The sequence below is a fragment of the Trematomus bernacchii genome, unplaced genomic scaffold, assembly GCF_902827165.1.
Source record: "Trematomus bernacchii unplaced genomic scaffold, fTreBer1.1, whole genome shotgun sequence".
NCBI classification, from domain to species: Eukaryota; Metazoa; Chordata; class Actinopteri; order Perciformes; family Nototheniidae; genus Trematomus; species Trematomus bernacchii.
The window spans coordinates 1,225,621-1,242,325 of NW_022987654.1; the positions used below are offsets into that span (position 1 = coordinate 1,225,621).

The window sequence follows — 16,705 nt, forward strand, 5'->3', positions numbered from 1 at the left end:
GCCATTACACTAAGAAATGATCATAAATTCATTTTCTAATCGAAACATTGTCACAAGTGCTTTCCACAGGTAGGAACTGTTGAATAAACACAGATAAATTAAAGTGAGAGAAATTACAAGAGTCTTAAAACGAAAATGACGACAGGTTTGGCTGATCCCTAAGAGAATTAGAAGAGGAGATCACATGGCCAGTTTAATGTTCTGCAACCCTTTCAGTCTAAGCATGTTTATAAGAGAAATACATGTTTGTGTGCCCATTATCTGCTATAGTAAAAGACAAACAAACAAGAGGTTTATTTCAATGTCAACCTGGATGGTTATGAGGAGGGATAAGAACACATTAGAAATGAATTTGAATACATCAGATTAGTTTCATTTAATGTTTACAAATACTCAGGTACATGATAAATGCTAGTGTTATCAATACTTGGACTGATTGTTAGCTGCAGGGTTTAGCTGTTGTATTGAATCAACTTGCTGTTATTACACCTTTAAGATGACTGAATATTCTCAATGGGAGGATTTCAAGACCTCACAAACTAAGGGAAATGTTAAGAGGATGTTTGCTTATAATTAGCAGTATTCATAGTATTAGTAACTTACTCTTAAAAGACAGATAGGAGCTGTGAGTGGATCGAAACAGTAATGTTCAGACCGTGAAACAGCTTTTTACGGTGATCTGAAGGACTGCAGAGCTGAAGGGGACTGATACATCTCTGTGGGTTCATCACTATGAGTCATGCCCTTCACAGTACATGTAGTCATTTGATCCATTGTTAATATAAAAACATTGATTAAAGCAGCTTCAATATAATACTCCTCAGTCGGATCGTGCCTGTGCTCTGAGTACCGAGGGGGAGTTGAGGATGACGCGTAGAAATGAGTAATGAATTCTTTGTATGAGTCCACACAAACTTCAGACAAAGCAATGCAACCACGATTTTCAGGCCAACTTCACCTCAGTTTACTCCATTTGTCAAAATAATAACTGCTAACTAACCCCCACCACTCTCATTCCTCCAGCCTCACCTCGGGAGGGATCATAGCGGCATATTGGTGAGAGTTGTGTCTCCTGTAACCCAGGCAACAAGAGCTCTAAAAATAACTTGGGACTCGATGTAGATCAGCCATTTTCACCGCGGCCTGTAATTCCCCGCGTCTGAAACGCTCCACGATTACAAGGAGTGTTATCGTCACTTCCCTTTGTCTTTATATGATAAAACAGTGAATCTCTTGAGAGAGAACGTGAGCACGAGCTCGGTGAGGAGGAATCATGTGAGGTCGTTTTTGAAGGTGTGAACGCACCTAAGCATAGCGTTTTACAAAAACACTTATTTTGCAAGCCTGAGTAGAAACGCTGCTTTTCTGTGTGAGGATCATAAAACAATAGCACTGTCATCGTCAAGTAGATAATTCTAAATAATTTGACTGTTTTGTTATCATTCACCTTAAGTACAAGAAAAACTTGGTACATTTGGGCAGAAACTGCTTGTCGGTTTATCAACAGGACATGTTTAAACAGGTTTTACAGAAACCTTTTCTTAAGTAGTAGCTCATTCCAATGAAAACTCTACTCTACTGTTTTTCCAGATCAACCGGGTGATTGCTTCCTGAAATACAAGCTGTTGCTGATTTTCTCATTGGATGACTCGATAATAATTTGAGTTTCGTTCAGTGACTTTAGTGGACTGGCCTTTCTTGTACTGAATATTTGGATTAATAATGTGGTCTTACAGTGATCAAGTGAAAAGTAGATTAAGTTCAATATGATGCATATACATGATATATATGTCAAAGTATATGATATCTAGTAATGTGATACAACTTAATGGAGATACAGAGATGAATAATGTACCATTATGACGAGGCTTATGGCTAGTATTTCAGATACAAGGTTATGCCCAACATTTTGTTTTAGAAGTGCATGTCTATGTTCAAACAATATAATAAAAATGAACCTAAAAAGAACATTATACATCAGGTTAGGAAGAAATTGAGGGTCAGTTGAAGTCTGCTTACTTGTGCAGGACTGCGATCTCATTCTCGATGCTGTTTTCCTTTCCCTCCAAAGCCTTCTTGGGGATGCACTTGATCGCCACCAATTTCTGGGTCCTCTTCTCCTCAGCCAGGACCACCTCGGAGAAAGCTCCTCTGAAACACAAACACACAGGTCAGTCCATCAGCCCCCAGTCCATTCATCTCCCTGTGTTTAGGCAGAGCTATTCACATGCTTCTGTGACATTGTGGACAAAAAAAGGGGGAAACTCCTGCTTTGATGTAAATTGGTCTAAAAGCTTGTGATAACTTGGCCCCTTCCATCCAAGTGCTGGTAGAAATTCTAACTTGCTGATGCCAGATTGCGTTTATTTTTAACTTCAGTCTGCTGTTGAAGTCTTTGGGTTGCTGATGAGTCAAGTTTTGGAAAGGAGACAACTTGGTGGGATGATTTCGAAGCACCAATTACAAACGCTTATGAAAATGATAACTTTCAAGATTTGGTCTAAAAAAGTCAAAAGTAAGACATTTTTATCTCAGTTTTTTTAAATCCCCTATATATATATATTTTGTTGTCACTCAAAGATGTTCAGTTTGATATATAACAGTGAAGAGCAGGTAAAGGTCCATCTTTTTGGACATTTTTATATGAAAAATTACTCACTTCATAAAAGTTAGCGATAATTGTTTTTACCATTCGATTCAGCTCTAATAGAAAGAGGTCACTTTCTTTCATTTATGTCAACATCATTCACTGACATTACAAATAATAATAACACTGACATATTGGCCAGCTTAGTTTGGTACTCTAGACAAAGGTATGTGTATCATACAGTTCACTGTGGCCAGGTTCTGATACAATAACCATTACCAAAGCAGAGCAGCTAACTCCATTCATTATTTAATTTACATTTTTAAGTATTGCATTTTGACACCTATTTAACCATCTAGAATTATATATTTGATATGTGTACAGACAACACTGCTCAAAAGTTTTACGTTAGGTTGTGACATGCTGAAGTATGCACAGCGTCGCAGTCTGCCCTGACGCCTTGTACTATAAACAACCACATTTCTTTCTCTTTTTCTCTATGTGTCTCCCTGCCAACTGAAATCAATAATGGAAAACAAGTAAAGCAGCAGAACTGAAACTACAAGATTCTATTTTCGCCTTTTCCCATGACCCATTTAAGAGTAGAGGCAGATGTTTTTTCTAACCACGAGCGTTTTGGCTGAGGTCCAGAGATGTATTGACTCATATCCAAAACTCTACAATAACATTGTGGAATCCTAACCCACAATTATGAATTTCCACTGAACCTAAGACCAATAGATAAGTACAAAAACTATTATGACACATTGTACAGGCATGACAGCAAACACTGATCTAATCAAGTGGGAGCAAAGTTTGAAAACAATGCTGCTGTTACAGGTAAAGCTGGATAAGGACCAACATAACTTACTGTCACTTTGGGTTTCATATTGTCTCATGTGTGTGTGTGACAAAGACATTTCAATAACACACAATCACTTTGAATGGTCATGTCTTGTGATGACTTCTTATTATGGCTGCGAGCCTGCGACTAACGATTATTTTCATCTTTGGTCAATCTGCCAATTAATTGACTAATTGTATGGTCAATAAATGTCAGAAAATAATAATACAAATGTTAAAAGTATTTGTATATATGTATATATAGCGAGAGATAATTTCAGTAGGAATTCCAGTAATCAGCCCCAATGCAAAACATCTGTTGTTGCTTCAAACATTATGATCTCTTCACGTCATGTGGGATTGTAGAGATGGGAAAGTATGAGATTCTCGGGTAAAACTCAAGACATTGCAGAGTTAGCTAGGTCAAATGTCAAAGTTGAATACACTCCCAGTTAGCATTGTGATAAGTCTGCTGCACTGTGTCGATACATTTAAAATGTTGAGGTCTCGTTACATCCCTGGCTGTGACTGTCACAAAATGTACAAACTAACCGCAGGAGGTAAACACTCTTTGTATTTCACAGCTCAGAAGATGGCAGGAGCGTCACGCAGTAACAAAGACCATTCAAACCTCATGGGAAGAGAGCATCATTTCTGGATGAAAAGTGGTTGTATTTCTACAAGGAAGTTTGCGCATCAGATCTTACTCATGCTTCCTCTTATGTTTTGCTACCACGCAACTCATGGTGAAGACAGGCATGTTTGTTTTGGAACAGGCTATTATCTTATCATTTTACTAGCAGTGTTGCCAAAAAGAATTGGCAGCATCTGCATCTATAAACATGTCTTTTAATTTAGTCAGATTGTTTGCACTGCAGCTAGGAATCAGACAATGCAATAACATCCCTTCAAGTTAAAGTGGACCTATCATGCTATATTTGAATAATATAGTGTAGGACCATACCTATATAAGGCATATTTATACTTTTTTTTCAAAATACCAAACAGATCATGCATTTTAGCCATGCCTCATTTTGCTCAATTTGACATTTTTTAGCTCTGTTTTAGCAAGGGCAGATTCTGTGAGAACAGCACCACCTACAGGCCTGGCATATGTACTACAACGTCTCCAGCGCTTTCGAACGGCAATGCCGTGGTTGTCTCCTCCTGATTGGTGGAGTTGGCCCAATAGCCGTAGCGCCACTGTCCTGACGTCAGGACAGTGTTCAAATCTGGATCAGTTTTTATCAGATCCGTTGCAGCCCCTTTTTTAGAGATTTGGGTATGGAGGAAAATAGAGAGGGTTGTGTTTTCTGACACTTGGTGAGTTCCCTGGAACACCGGGGACACATATTCATGTATAAAAGACGTACAAAAGTGCATTTTGCATGATAGGTCCCCTTTAAGTAATGTAAACACATACTGTATATATATGTGTTTGTTTGGGGGGGTGGATGTCAGCTGTCTTACAGTATCTCTTCGGCCACATATAGCTGTATGTGTGGGCAGAGAGGAACCACAATCATCCAGTCACTAGCTGTGTAGATACTTTATCAGCTTTACGGAACAAACTCCTCCATGCCACTGTGACCAGAAACGAAAGTTCATGACCTACAGACCACAACATCTCTATTAATCATGCTGTAAATGCAATTTCAAAATGAACAGCAATAAAGAACCTCCTCTTGTTCCGAAATGTGTCAGAAACATTGCGGTGTACTCTAATGCTTATTGATTTTCTTTTCCCCCTAACTCTTAACGAGTGTGTTGCTCAGCTCTGAAATGGAAACATGTCTCTTCTCCTCAGGCAGACAAACTGGGAGCTTTAACAGGAAAATCAGTGAGTTTTTTCTGAAAGTGCACCAAGCATGCACTCTCTGACTTATAAATGTTTATATATAGCTGCAGTATTTACATTGGCTTCCTAACTAAAAACCTACGGTGGATTTGGTGACTCCATTTTAAAGGTTCATACATACCAACTTAAATGTGTACATTTGACACCATTGAATCATTATGGGATTCCCAAAGTTTGCTACTGCAGATGAATGGGTTTCATTTGGAAAAGCAGCAACAATTTTCAAGAATTGAGATATGTCAGTCTTTAAAATGTCTTCTGACCCTGGCTGGATATCAAGAGATCTCCCAAGGGATCCCACCCCCAATATTTTGAAACTCAAGACAACTGTAAATCGTGTCATAGAAAAGCACATACTCAGAAAGATAGATATAGCAAAAGGTGCACTACTTACAAAGTAGTAACTACTAGTATTTAACTTACTACTACTCGTTAATTGATTGATTTCACAGTTTATATTTAACCACTGGTTCCTTTAGCAATCGTTATCCAGAGTAACCCACATACAACTTCGGTGGTGTTATTCACCTCAAAAGCTCAAAGCTAAAAAACACAGAACCCATTTACTGATCAAAGTAACAATTATCCTGGGAGTGAGGCCGTGTGGTCACATCTCAACAAGAAAGTTAAACTGTCACAGAAAGGCCATTAGCTTTGGCAGAGATCCAGCTGTGTGGAGGAGGTTGTCAGTGCTGCAAATTCCTCTAAAGCATCTGGAGGATTTCGCTGACATTCTCCATGCTCCTACTGAGGGGCTCTGGGGAAGTGTCAAACAGTGGTTCACACAAACATTGGGAAAAACTGAGAACCCTAATGTGTCTTTGGAATATAGATAGTACCATTGTTTGTTTGGTTGTATGCAAGCAAACCTTAATGGTGCCATAGAGTTGCTTTGTGATGGCACATTGCAACATGTTTCCCCTTTTAATAATTCCCCAAATGAAGTGAAACCACATGCCTGGATCAGATCAGCTGCAGTCTAACTCTGTTTGTCAGAAACAGAAGTCTGTAACCCCCAACTTCCTGTAGCAAAATGGCCCTGCACATACTTATCATGTTGTTTTTTTATTTCATCGGATAAAAAACAATAGATATAAAATATGTTTGAATCAGGCAGCAAAGTTACATTTTAACTATGCGTCCAATTCCTACATTGGCCTCCAACTAAATAAAAGCAATATATTACAATGATAAAGAGTCAAATATACTTCCTCCTTTCTGTCATAGAAAAGCAGTTTAACAGTTTCACTCTAACACAAGGTGTTATGTATCGTCTTTGTCTTTGTGGTGTATTTGTTGTTCTTTGGTTCTTGCTCTCTCCCCCCTCCCTTCTCTGTTTTCCTTCTCTACAGAGCTGGGGGCGTGGCTGGCATTCTCCTGGCTGCAGACGAGGCACACCTGTTCCCAATCACCTAATCAACCTGCGCCATTAAAAGCCCAGTCCTCACTTCACTACTCTGCCAGATGACTCCATGCAGTTGGATGAACCAGCGTGCCTCTCTGCAGCCTAGAGCTTTGTGTTTCTGATCTCCTGTTTTTTGTGTGAACTCCAGTGTCTTTTCCATGGACAACTCTCTCTGTTCATCGGAGATTTTTCTGCTAACCCGCTAGCTTCCTGCCATCACTGCCTGCCTTTTTTTTTTGTTGCATTCTTCATTAAACACCTTGAAAACCTTACCTGAATCAGTCTCTGCTTTGGGGTCCTTTAAATACCAGAGCGTCACCAGGTACATTTAGCATATTGTGGAATATGCAGCACATGCCATTAAACAAAGTATGGGCATAATAGCAATAACTATATATAGCTAACGGCTGGCAGTGGTCTGCTTAGTTCTAATGCCAATATCACAACACACTATTGTATCATCCAAGTTATTAATGCTGAGATAACAACAATTTTCCTTAGCACTTGTGAAGAGTAAGAATATGAGCAGGGGGAAAATACTCAAGTGTTATGTTTAATAAAAATGCTGAGATGTCACAGCAATAACACTTTTGAAACGAGGGGAATAAATACTTACTGTGAACATGTTTCCACATGGAAACAGATAATAAAGGGGAAAGTTGAGAGAAAAAGTACATTTTACCCTGCCACTGACACAGTGCAGGCCCAGAAAAAATGAACAGCATAATTGTGATGAATATTTGATGGGTGATGAGTTTGCGGAGAGCTTAATCCTGGGGAAGGTTTCAACTGGATTATAAAGTAAACAACTGTGTTTGCTGAGCTGTTCCTGTTCCTAACAGGACATTCTTTTCACCATCATGAGACCAGGAAGAGGATGCACACACAGACACACCCAGGTCCACTGTGCAGCTATTTGCCACTAAACCCTTAATAAAGACACGCTTACTGCCACTATCCAAACAGTAAGGCGTGTTCTCAAAAATTCACTGTGCAAATACCCTACAGATGCGTGTCAATACAGACAGGCAGCAACTAAATGCAAATATGTGGAGCCTCAAATAGATTAAATATTTACATGCCGATAAAAATCATATACTTCATTGATGAACATACTGTTGTACTGCAACAATGACTGAGCAATTTGCACTGCGCAAACGGTGGACAAGAAAAATGCATTTTACCTCTAAGAACTAAGTTCAAATATTAGCTCAGTTAATTCACTCGGCTGTTTATTACGTCACTTGTTTCTGTCTACCACTAAGCTGCCTGTTTAAAATACAGACTTGGCGTGCTTAGTTTCTGTCACTTCAAGCAGCGTTCTTCTTGTGTGTATCCCATGACGCCTCACTCGCTTCATCAACAAAATGAATAACCAACGAATAAGGATCTCACATGCACGCATTTGTGCTTCTACAAAAAACACACGGTCGCATCGCATGACATAAGATGCAAACATTTAAACAGCAGACCAATTTAAGAGGCTGTACTCACATCTACACAGATAAAGCCATGAATGCTCTCTATGATTTCCATAGATACCATCAACAAAAACTATTACTGACACAATTTACATGCCGTCACGATAAACACAATCTGCACGAAGTTCTTGCTTTTGCCCTGAAGCAAGGCCCCCTCTCTATACGCTGTTATACACTACAGCTGTACCTTGCTCTTTGTACCAGAGTTCAGTCTGACTTTTCTTCTTCTAATTATCTTTTGAGGAAAACATTTTTCCTGCTTTGTTACCATCTGCTGTGTTATATATAGATGTCTGTGCCAATGATTGTAATTATAAAAATGAAAATGAAAGCTTTCCTAGTATGCTTTGGTGTTTTTTAGAAAATGGAGCTTCCCCGTCTATCTGCCATGTCATCTTTTTGTTATAAAAAACACATTTCTCAAACTCCAACCAATTGTGCCATCTGTCCTGCTGAGAAGTTGGTCAATAAGGTATGTAACAGATGACAAAATGGTAACTGTGGAAAGGTCAGAGAGACATAGGGAAGGACCATCTGGTCCAATCAGGACGAAAAAGACACCCGACTGGGATTCTGGCCCTGAAACATGAAAAGACCATATTTGCTCTGCGGGCCGTCCAAACACAGTGATCTACAAAGACACTTTACATAACTAGACCTAAATGTAATGCTCAATTGAAATATAAACAGCCATTTCTAGTCTAAATAAGGTCATCTATAATATTGATGAGTGATTTTAAGCGCATAAGATTCTGTTAGGAACCCTTCGTTTTTTTAACACAAACAAACGATGGATTGTTTATGTATTATTATCCCTCAATGAATTTAGTATATTGTGGTTGTTTAACAGGATCTTATACATAGCAGAATTACATCTTAAGTCTTCTGATGTTCAAGAAAGACCTTATAGTTAACAGTTGTACAAAGAGGATTATAATCCGCCCTGAATCTCTAAACAGATTCTTAGCCATGTTAACCTTGTCATTTTTGGTTTTATGATCTGTCAATTTACCATTTCAATCTCAAAGTTATAAACAATATACATTCCAGCAGCATTATAGGCCACTATTTTCAGCAAAGAAGTTTTGACAACAAGCCTAACACCAAAGACGGACCAACTTAGCATGTATCTGCAAAAGAGAGTTGATGATCTAGCACGATTAACACACATATTTAGCCCTAGAGGAAAAACTGTCTCTTAAAACGGAGCAAATGTGACATAAAACTCCGAAACATGATCCCACAAATGGATGCAGGCTCACACATTAGCCATTAAGTGGCTCAATAAACCAAACTTCAAGTGGTTTGTATTCCATGTCAGGAAAGAATAGATCCAACTTCCCACCGATGCAAGTCCAAATGATGAAAGGACTTGCTTTGAAATACAGACATGAAAAAACCAATATCCCTGTGGTAAAGTGGATTGTAATTACGCTGTAAAGCCAATAACTTGCTTCCCTTAGGATTTCTACGACCAGAGATAAAAAAGCACAAGGAAAGACTTCTCAAGCCAGTTTGCTGATATGTGGGCAGCTTTTAATGAGAAGAACATGGGAAAAAAGGGATTATACAAATTGCGAAAGACTGTGGGAAGATGAACATGACAAGCCTGCAAGTGTACTTAAAACTGTTGGGGGGATATTTTGCTGTGAGCAGATGGAGATGCATAAGTGGGCCAGACAGTGGAAATAAACGCATGTGTGTGTGTGTGTTTGTGTGTTTTCCAGGAACTGCAGGCTATGCCATGCTGAGCTGTGCTGTGCTGAGACGCAGGCTTCTGTTCGAATTAGGTCAGGGCAGGGCTGAAGGGCTGATGGTGCCATAAGCAGGGATGGATTTTCAGGATTGGGTTGGGAATCGTTCCAAGTTGTCATTTATCAGAATAAAGGTTAAACTGTAATTGCTAGAAAGAGTGTCAAAATGAATCTGAAGCTTACTTGATTTTATTTTCCTGTGATTTCTCTTATTATGGTTGATAGCCTTAATGTAACCAAAGAATGTCCAAGCACTGAATCAAACTGAGAGGAGATGAACAGACACAGTAGCATGCCAGAAGCCTTACTCATAACTCATATATGGTCTTATCAGGCGCTGAGATAGCGTGACAAAGACAGACACAGTAACATGTTGTCCTGCATGTGCAAAGAGGTCCAGCACATGAGGACGAGGGTACCGTGTGTGCCTCCTCCCCTTGAATGAAGGAAAGTCTTAGCACTATCTAATCTTACAGCTTGGACACAATCAAATGTTTAACAAAAGAGAAGCTTAGCAAAGAAAAGTAATTCAGTCCTTTCTAGGAAGGCCAGTGGTGTGCATGTAGGAGACACTTTTAGAAAAACAGAAACTGATTAAGAGGAGTGAAGATGAGTGTAAATGTAATAAAACAGAAATGCTATGGGATACATTTTAATATTTGAATTATATAAATGATGGGCAGAGAGGAAGAGACATAAAGAAAAAGAGAAGCCTGGAGAGAGACACAGATGAAAAATAGATGAAGTGGGACAGCTCTCATGCTGGGAGACTCATCCGCCCTATAAAGGTGGCCGTTTCCTTTTGTCGGAGGAACCACTTGGTTAATAATCATTTTGATGGATTTGATCCTGACACATAAACACTGACACATTTAGGGGCAACAAAAATAGTATACGAAAAGTCGATTTGGGCTCAAATTTCCTCAAACGTGATTTAGGGGCTTCTTGCTGTTTGTACAACTCAACTAAATGTTGGAATTGCATGCAAAAAGAAAATAAGTATAGACAGATGGGTGGGTGGTCAGAGGCTGCTTTGCCTCTTCACTATCTGGAAGATAAGACAGCACAGCAATGAGGCAAAAGCACTTGTAAATTAAAAGTCTGGTATATCTTTGTGCTATCAGGCAACGTTAGCAGTAATATGATGTATAATGTCCATGGCATGATTGAGAAATGCAGTTTGTTGTGGATGACTAGTTTGTTTATACCAATGCTTAAGAATGTGTTTGTAACAATATGCCTTTTCTGGTATAATGCAAAAACCTAAGTTCTAAATGTCCAATGCTCATACTGTATATAATACGGCTGCCATATATATTGTATCAGCATCTACGTCGCAATGTGTACATTTGCATTATTGTCACATTGCAGGACGTGCAATGTCAAGAGGGGTAAGTCACATCATGCTACAACCTTTTTGCTGCTTGATTCAAAATGGAAACGTGCACGGTTGTCATTTGCCATTACTAATCTCGTCTCCTAGTGAGTGACATGAAGGCTTAGCATGCACAGAGAAGCAACAGCCATTCTGCATTCATGTATTAGACAAACAAAGCATGCCTGGCTTGTTCAAATATGTCTCAATGTCCTATTTTTCCAATATCCTGTTACGCCTCGTCTATAACTTTCTTAATCAAAAGAATCTTCAATATTAAAAAATATGTAATTTTAGGTTGAAGTGGACCCTAAGTGGTATGTCCTGCAGTGCACAATTATTAATATAAAATCAAATAAATTCAGACGGATAACGAAGTCTCCAGCTGTATCAAACGTTACATTTCTCCTTTTATTATAGTTGCATTACGTGATTCACTGCGTATGCTCTCACGTCTTGCACCTTGTTTATAAATGGTAACATCTATCACCTGGCTCTTTGTGCAGTATAGCTCTCTGAATCTCCAGCATATAAGCTTCATAAATACTCAAACCTCTCTGAATTAATAAACTACTACTTTGTCCGTTGAATATTTTACAAGATAGCTCTTAAAAAGCAAGATTACATAGAAATACACATATGTACATAGAGAATTTGCATTAGTTTTTCATGTCATTAATTTAATTCAATTACATTTGACTTTAGGTTACAGTCAAAGCCAAAGCGACATGTGCTTCTGAAAGTGGACACACAATCACTTGCGCATGCAGACACACACACACAAACACACACACCCTAATGAGTGTTGAGTTATTGAGCCTTTCCACTCACAACCAGAGAGCCCTCAGCCCGAGTGGTAGATCAGCGTTAAAACCCGTATAATGTAGCCAAGAGTCTGAGCGGGCACAAGTAGAGCAAAAGGCTCCTCTTTTAAAGGTCCCATGTCATGCTTTTCCGGTTATTACCCGTCCCCTTGTGTGTTATGAAGGTTTTTATGCATGTAAACGGTCTGAGTCAAAACCCCTCAAAGTACACCCTGTAGCGAGTAAAACTCTAACACAGTCTATGCTGCCCCAAAACGCCTCGTTGGAGATTTCTCATTTTCCATCGTTTACTTTCTGACGTGGGGATACCCAGAGGCCACACCCTCTGCCAGCATTTCACGAAACAAAGCTTCCCAAACCTTTCAGCGATTCATGCCGGATATGTACAGCGTAGGGCACTGAAGAACGATGCTGTTCCTACTTTGTTTGGACCAGCGGGAGATTCGGGTACACAACCTGTAAGTATTCATTGTTGTGTGTGTATTTATGTTTATTTAAAACAAACAAGGTATCTACCACGACTGTTTAAATGGGTAAACGTTTTTCGGCCTGCTAAGTTGGGATCGCGGAGAAATGCTCTCCGCAGACCGGAGTGTGAGTGTTTGTGTGTGCTCAGGATGAGTTTTGCTTGTTCTTGCTGTATTGCCGACACGGAAGCCTGTCCGCTCCTCGCAGCAGATCGCAGCAATGAGCCTCTCAACGTCCCGACCAATCAGAGCACACTGGGCTCACAGGGAGGGGGGGGCAGGAGATCCAACAAGCCGTTTAGGACAGAGAGTGAATACCAGTGAATACACATACTTTACAGAGATGCTGTATGAGAAACCAATGTGAGTTTGGAACATTTCACAGTATAAATCTATTTTAGTATACCTCAACAATGGAATTATGATCAGTAGAAATGGCCATGACATGGGCCCTTTAAGTATTTTATCCCAGCCCACTAAATTATGAATCACTAAAAAACAAAAGTCTGTGTGGATTCTGGGTAAAAGATTAGAAACATCAGCAAACATCTCAAATGACAATTTGAAACACTAATGCCTCGGGTATTTCATTATGTGCTTTTATTCACTAAATACGGTTTAAAAAAGGCAATGTGGAAGGTAAGCTCACTCTGAAGTCGTGATGTACAAAAGATGCCTGAGAAATGTTTTAATGAGCAATCTGTCTGTGAAATAAAAAAATAACAGCGTGTGGGCGAGAGGGCTCCTTGCTTTGGAAAAAAAGATGTGTGATGAATGGATGTTATGTGTTCATTTTGAGAGGGAGGGAGAGAGAGACGGGAACACTGGAGCCAAAGGTCATCAAGAAGAAAAAAGCCCACAGGAAGGACAAACAGAACAATTACAAACCAGCAATTACAAACACAGGCGCTCGTGGACATAAGTGCCGAAAAGAACAGACTCGCAACTAGAAACAAAACAAGTGTTGTCTCTCCCTCGCCCAAATGTTCATCCAGACACACCACTCCTCCCAAATCAATATTGGCCAATGAGATGATGCGAGGGCCGGGGCGACTGGGTCACCGTTCGACATGAGTGACATAAACAGGCGCAGGCCAATCAGTGCAAATGATTTTAGATGATTACATCACGCTCCCTTACCCTCCACTTCCTCCCATACCCCATGCCTCTATTTGTGATATATGCTGGTCTGTATGCTGGGAATTTCCCCCTCACTGCTCTCAGCATTCATTTGAAAGGCAGAAAGAAAACAGTTTATCAGTAGAAAAATCGCAAAAGCTGGCAGCTGAGTGTGGGAACTTTCAAATAATATAAGTCTCTTTATAATAATGTTTTCTACAGTATGTCCACATCACAGGACATGAAGATTAAGAATATTATTTACTCCTAATGACGACATCTGTCATAGACCTGTCAGCTGGTTGTTTGAGATGGAAATATAAGTATAAACAACGGTGCACTGCTAAAAATAGATTTTGCTTTAATATAACGGAGTTGCAGCAAAAAGAACAAAAAATATCAATATTCATCTTCAAAATACGTGACCTGTGAGTCCATAAGCTGTCAGGTTTGAAGGATGATGTACTGAACAACATACTGTATGCTGAAGAGTGCTGGGTTAGTCAATATTTGAAATAAAGCCAAGCGGAGCGCCGGGAAGCCAAGGGGATTCAACTTTTATTTGTCCTTGAGGGGCAATTGGTTTTAGTGGCGAGACATAGATAAGATGATAAAAATAGAAAAAGCTTACATATGAATATAGATTTCAACATTTTGCAAGCAAGTATGTCTGGATGGATGGGTCTGTGTGTGTGTGTGTGTGTGTGTGTGTGTGTGTGTGTGTGTGTGTGTGTGTGTATGACACAGTATAAAAGGTGAATAACCGTAATTATACTAGCAAATAGCAGCTTTTGAGTGTTATCAGTTTAACTGTTGAGTAGATTGTAATTTGACTGTATACTATTGGTGATGATAACTCTGAGGAGGATGATTGTTTCGGCCTTACGTGTCCTGATCCCTGTACAATACCAGCTTTAACCTAAGCTGTTAATCAGGAACACAGTGTGAGACCAGGAAGCAGTCAGAGACTAGGTGACTGGGAGGGCGAGCCAAAACGGAGCTGGATTTGCGACAGCTGGGATGTGGTTTTGGGCTTGGCTGGACAGAGATAGACAAACAGAAAGGGATACAGAGTTGGGAGGGGTAGATAAACATTAAGTAACAGAAATGAGAAAAAAAGAGGATTTGAGTGGATTGCAGTGACAGTGTCTGCATTATTAATTCCCATCTGTTTGGATTAAACAACACGTGGCAGCAGCTGGAGATTCAGAGTACATCCCACTGCCGTCTGTTTTAAAGTCCCTGTATCCTTCAACTTGTGTCACAAAGGTCAGACATTTGTAAGAAATAATCAAATGTAATAACTATTTATTTGTGTATATTGTACATATTAACATACATACAAGATAATCAATCAGTCAAGAAATATATCTTTCAAGTAGAAGACAATTTGAATATAATATACATTATTATATATGGATTCCTTGATTGGCTAAACAGTTTTTTTGTGTGTTTTTTTACATACAAATGTTTTTAATGTAGGAAACAGCATCACGTTTGGTTTAGTGATTTAGAGGTGATTTGTAGCACCTACGAAACATCTCCTCAAGGATCCAAATATCAGAGAGGCAGGCTCCAGACACATAAACGCATGTCTGCATGTGTGTCTGCATGTGTGTCGTTTTTCTGTGTTTTAAAGGAGAGCCAGTTCATCTCTTGCACAATGCACACATATGCACCCGTTGGAGGATTATTAATAGCAAATCAAAAACTTTGTTTCCATAGTGACTGTTTGAGTCCATTATGGAAAGTGTCTCCTGTTGTTACCAAGACAACAATCCAGCAATAGCAAATGAATGTGGCGCACAGCTGAGTGATGCGGTGAGCCGGTGAACTCTCCATAAACAAGCTGTGCGCAAAACTGGGAGCAGGTGGACGACTGGAGACTTTGCATGTATTCAGCCATCCGTGGGGCTTATAAGGCCTCTTCTAGTGGGCATGATATTGCTCTATGTACCTGTATATATGTACACTTGTATCAATGCACATAGGGTGCTAGCAAAATAATCAAAACATTTGATAATCCAGAGTTTCCTTTTGTAGTAACTAACCCAAACTGGGAAGATCCTTTTTCTGAGTTAGCTGTGTGGAAACTACATAGATGCTTTTAGGAGGATGTGTTGTATTATAGTGCTCAGGCGTTTAAACAACACATTGAAATATATTTTTCCAGTTGTCTGTCACAATTGAGGGGCCATTCATTTTCCTAGTTGAGAAAAAAAAAATCTGATTATTCCAACACCACATGATTCATGATTACCCGATCTTAATTAACCTGTTAACCAAGGTGAAACATAATACGAGTGTTTCCGCACCATGACTCGGATCTGCTCCAACATGTTATAGTCCCATGCTACAACATTCCACACAATGTTCATGAAAACCAAGCCAGAAATGTTAAAATGTTCCTGCTACAGATGAACAGACGGAGAGGAACATTGTCATTGGTGTGCACATTTAGATAGTTATTGCACATTTCACATAAAATTATTTGGCTTTCATAGCTCTTTTGTTGGGTGGGATTTTGTCTTGGAGTGTTACAGACAGAATATATGGCGAGCTTCTTTTCTTTTCGTGGTCCAATCCTTTTATTAAGGCTTCTTAATCGCCTTCGCCTCCGACTCAGCATTTCTATTGCATTTGAATGGTCTATTTGTATTTGTGGTTATTGGCTTAAATAACTCCGTTACGAAGCTGTATAACACGACCACCAAAACGTCAACTCCATACCGTGTCTGAGGTCGGAAGGTAAACAGAAGCATACAGCGGAAGCGGAAGTTTTTTTTCTTCTTCTTCTCTCGGTTTTTTGGCGAATTGCAACTTTAAGGTGTATACCGCCACCTACTGTACTCGCCGTGAAGTTGTTTGCGGCCTGCCAGTAAACCCAAAGCAGAAGAAGAAGAAGTGACGTCAGCGGTTAATTTGCCTAATCCACCCCCAGGAACTCATTTTGGTGTGAACGCGATCTGCTTTAGTTCATCAGAACTAAAGG

The 16,705-nt window shown here is 39.5% G+C and overlaps 1 protein-coding gene across 1 annotated transcript in view; it reads right to left on the minus strand.

Annotated features, from left to right (window-relative positions):
• Nucleotides 1–16,705, minus strand: part of camk1b (calcium/calmodulin-dependent protein kinase Ib) — a 32,755-nt gene that overhangs the window by 8,378 nt on the left and 7,672 nt on the right. Inside the window, exon 3 of the mRNA XM_034134971.1 lies at nucleotides 2,020–2,151. Within this exon, the coding sequence (XP_033990862.1) occupies nucleotides 2,020–2,151 (132 nt within the window). The remainder of the gene's footprint in view (nucleotides 1–2,019; nucleotides 2,152–16,705) is intronic.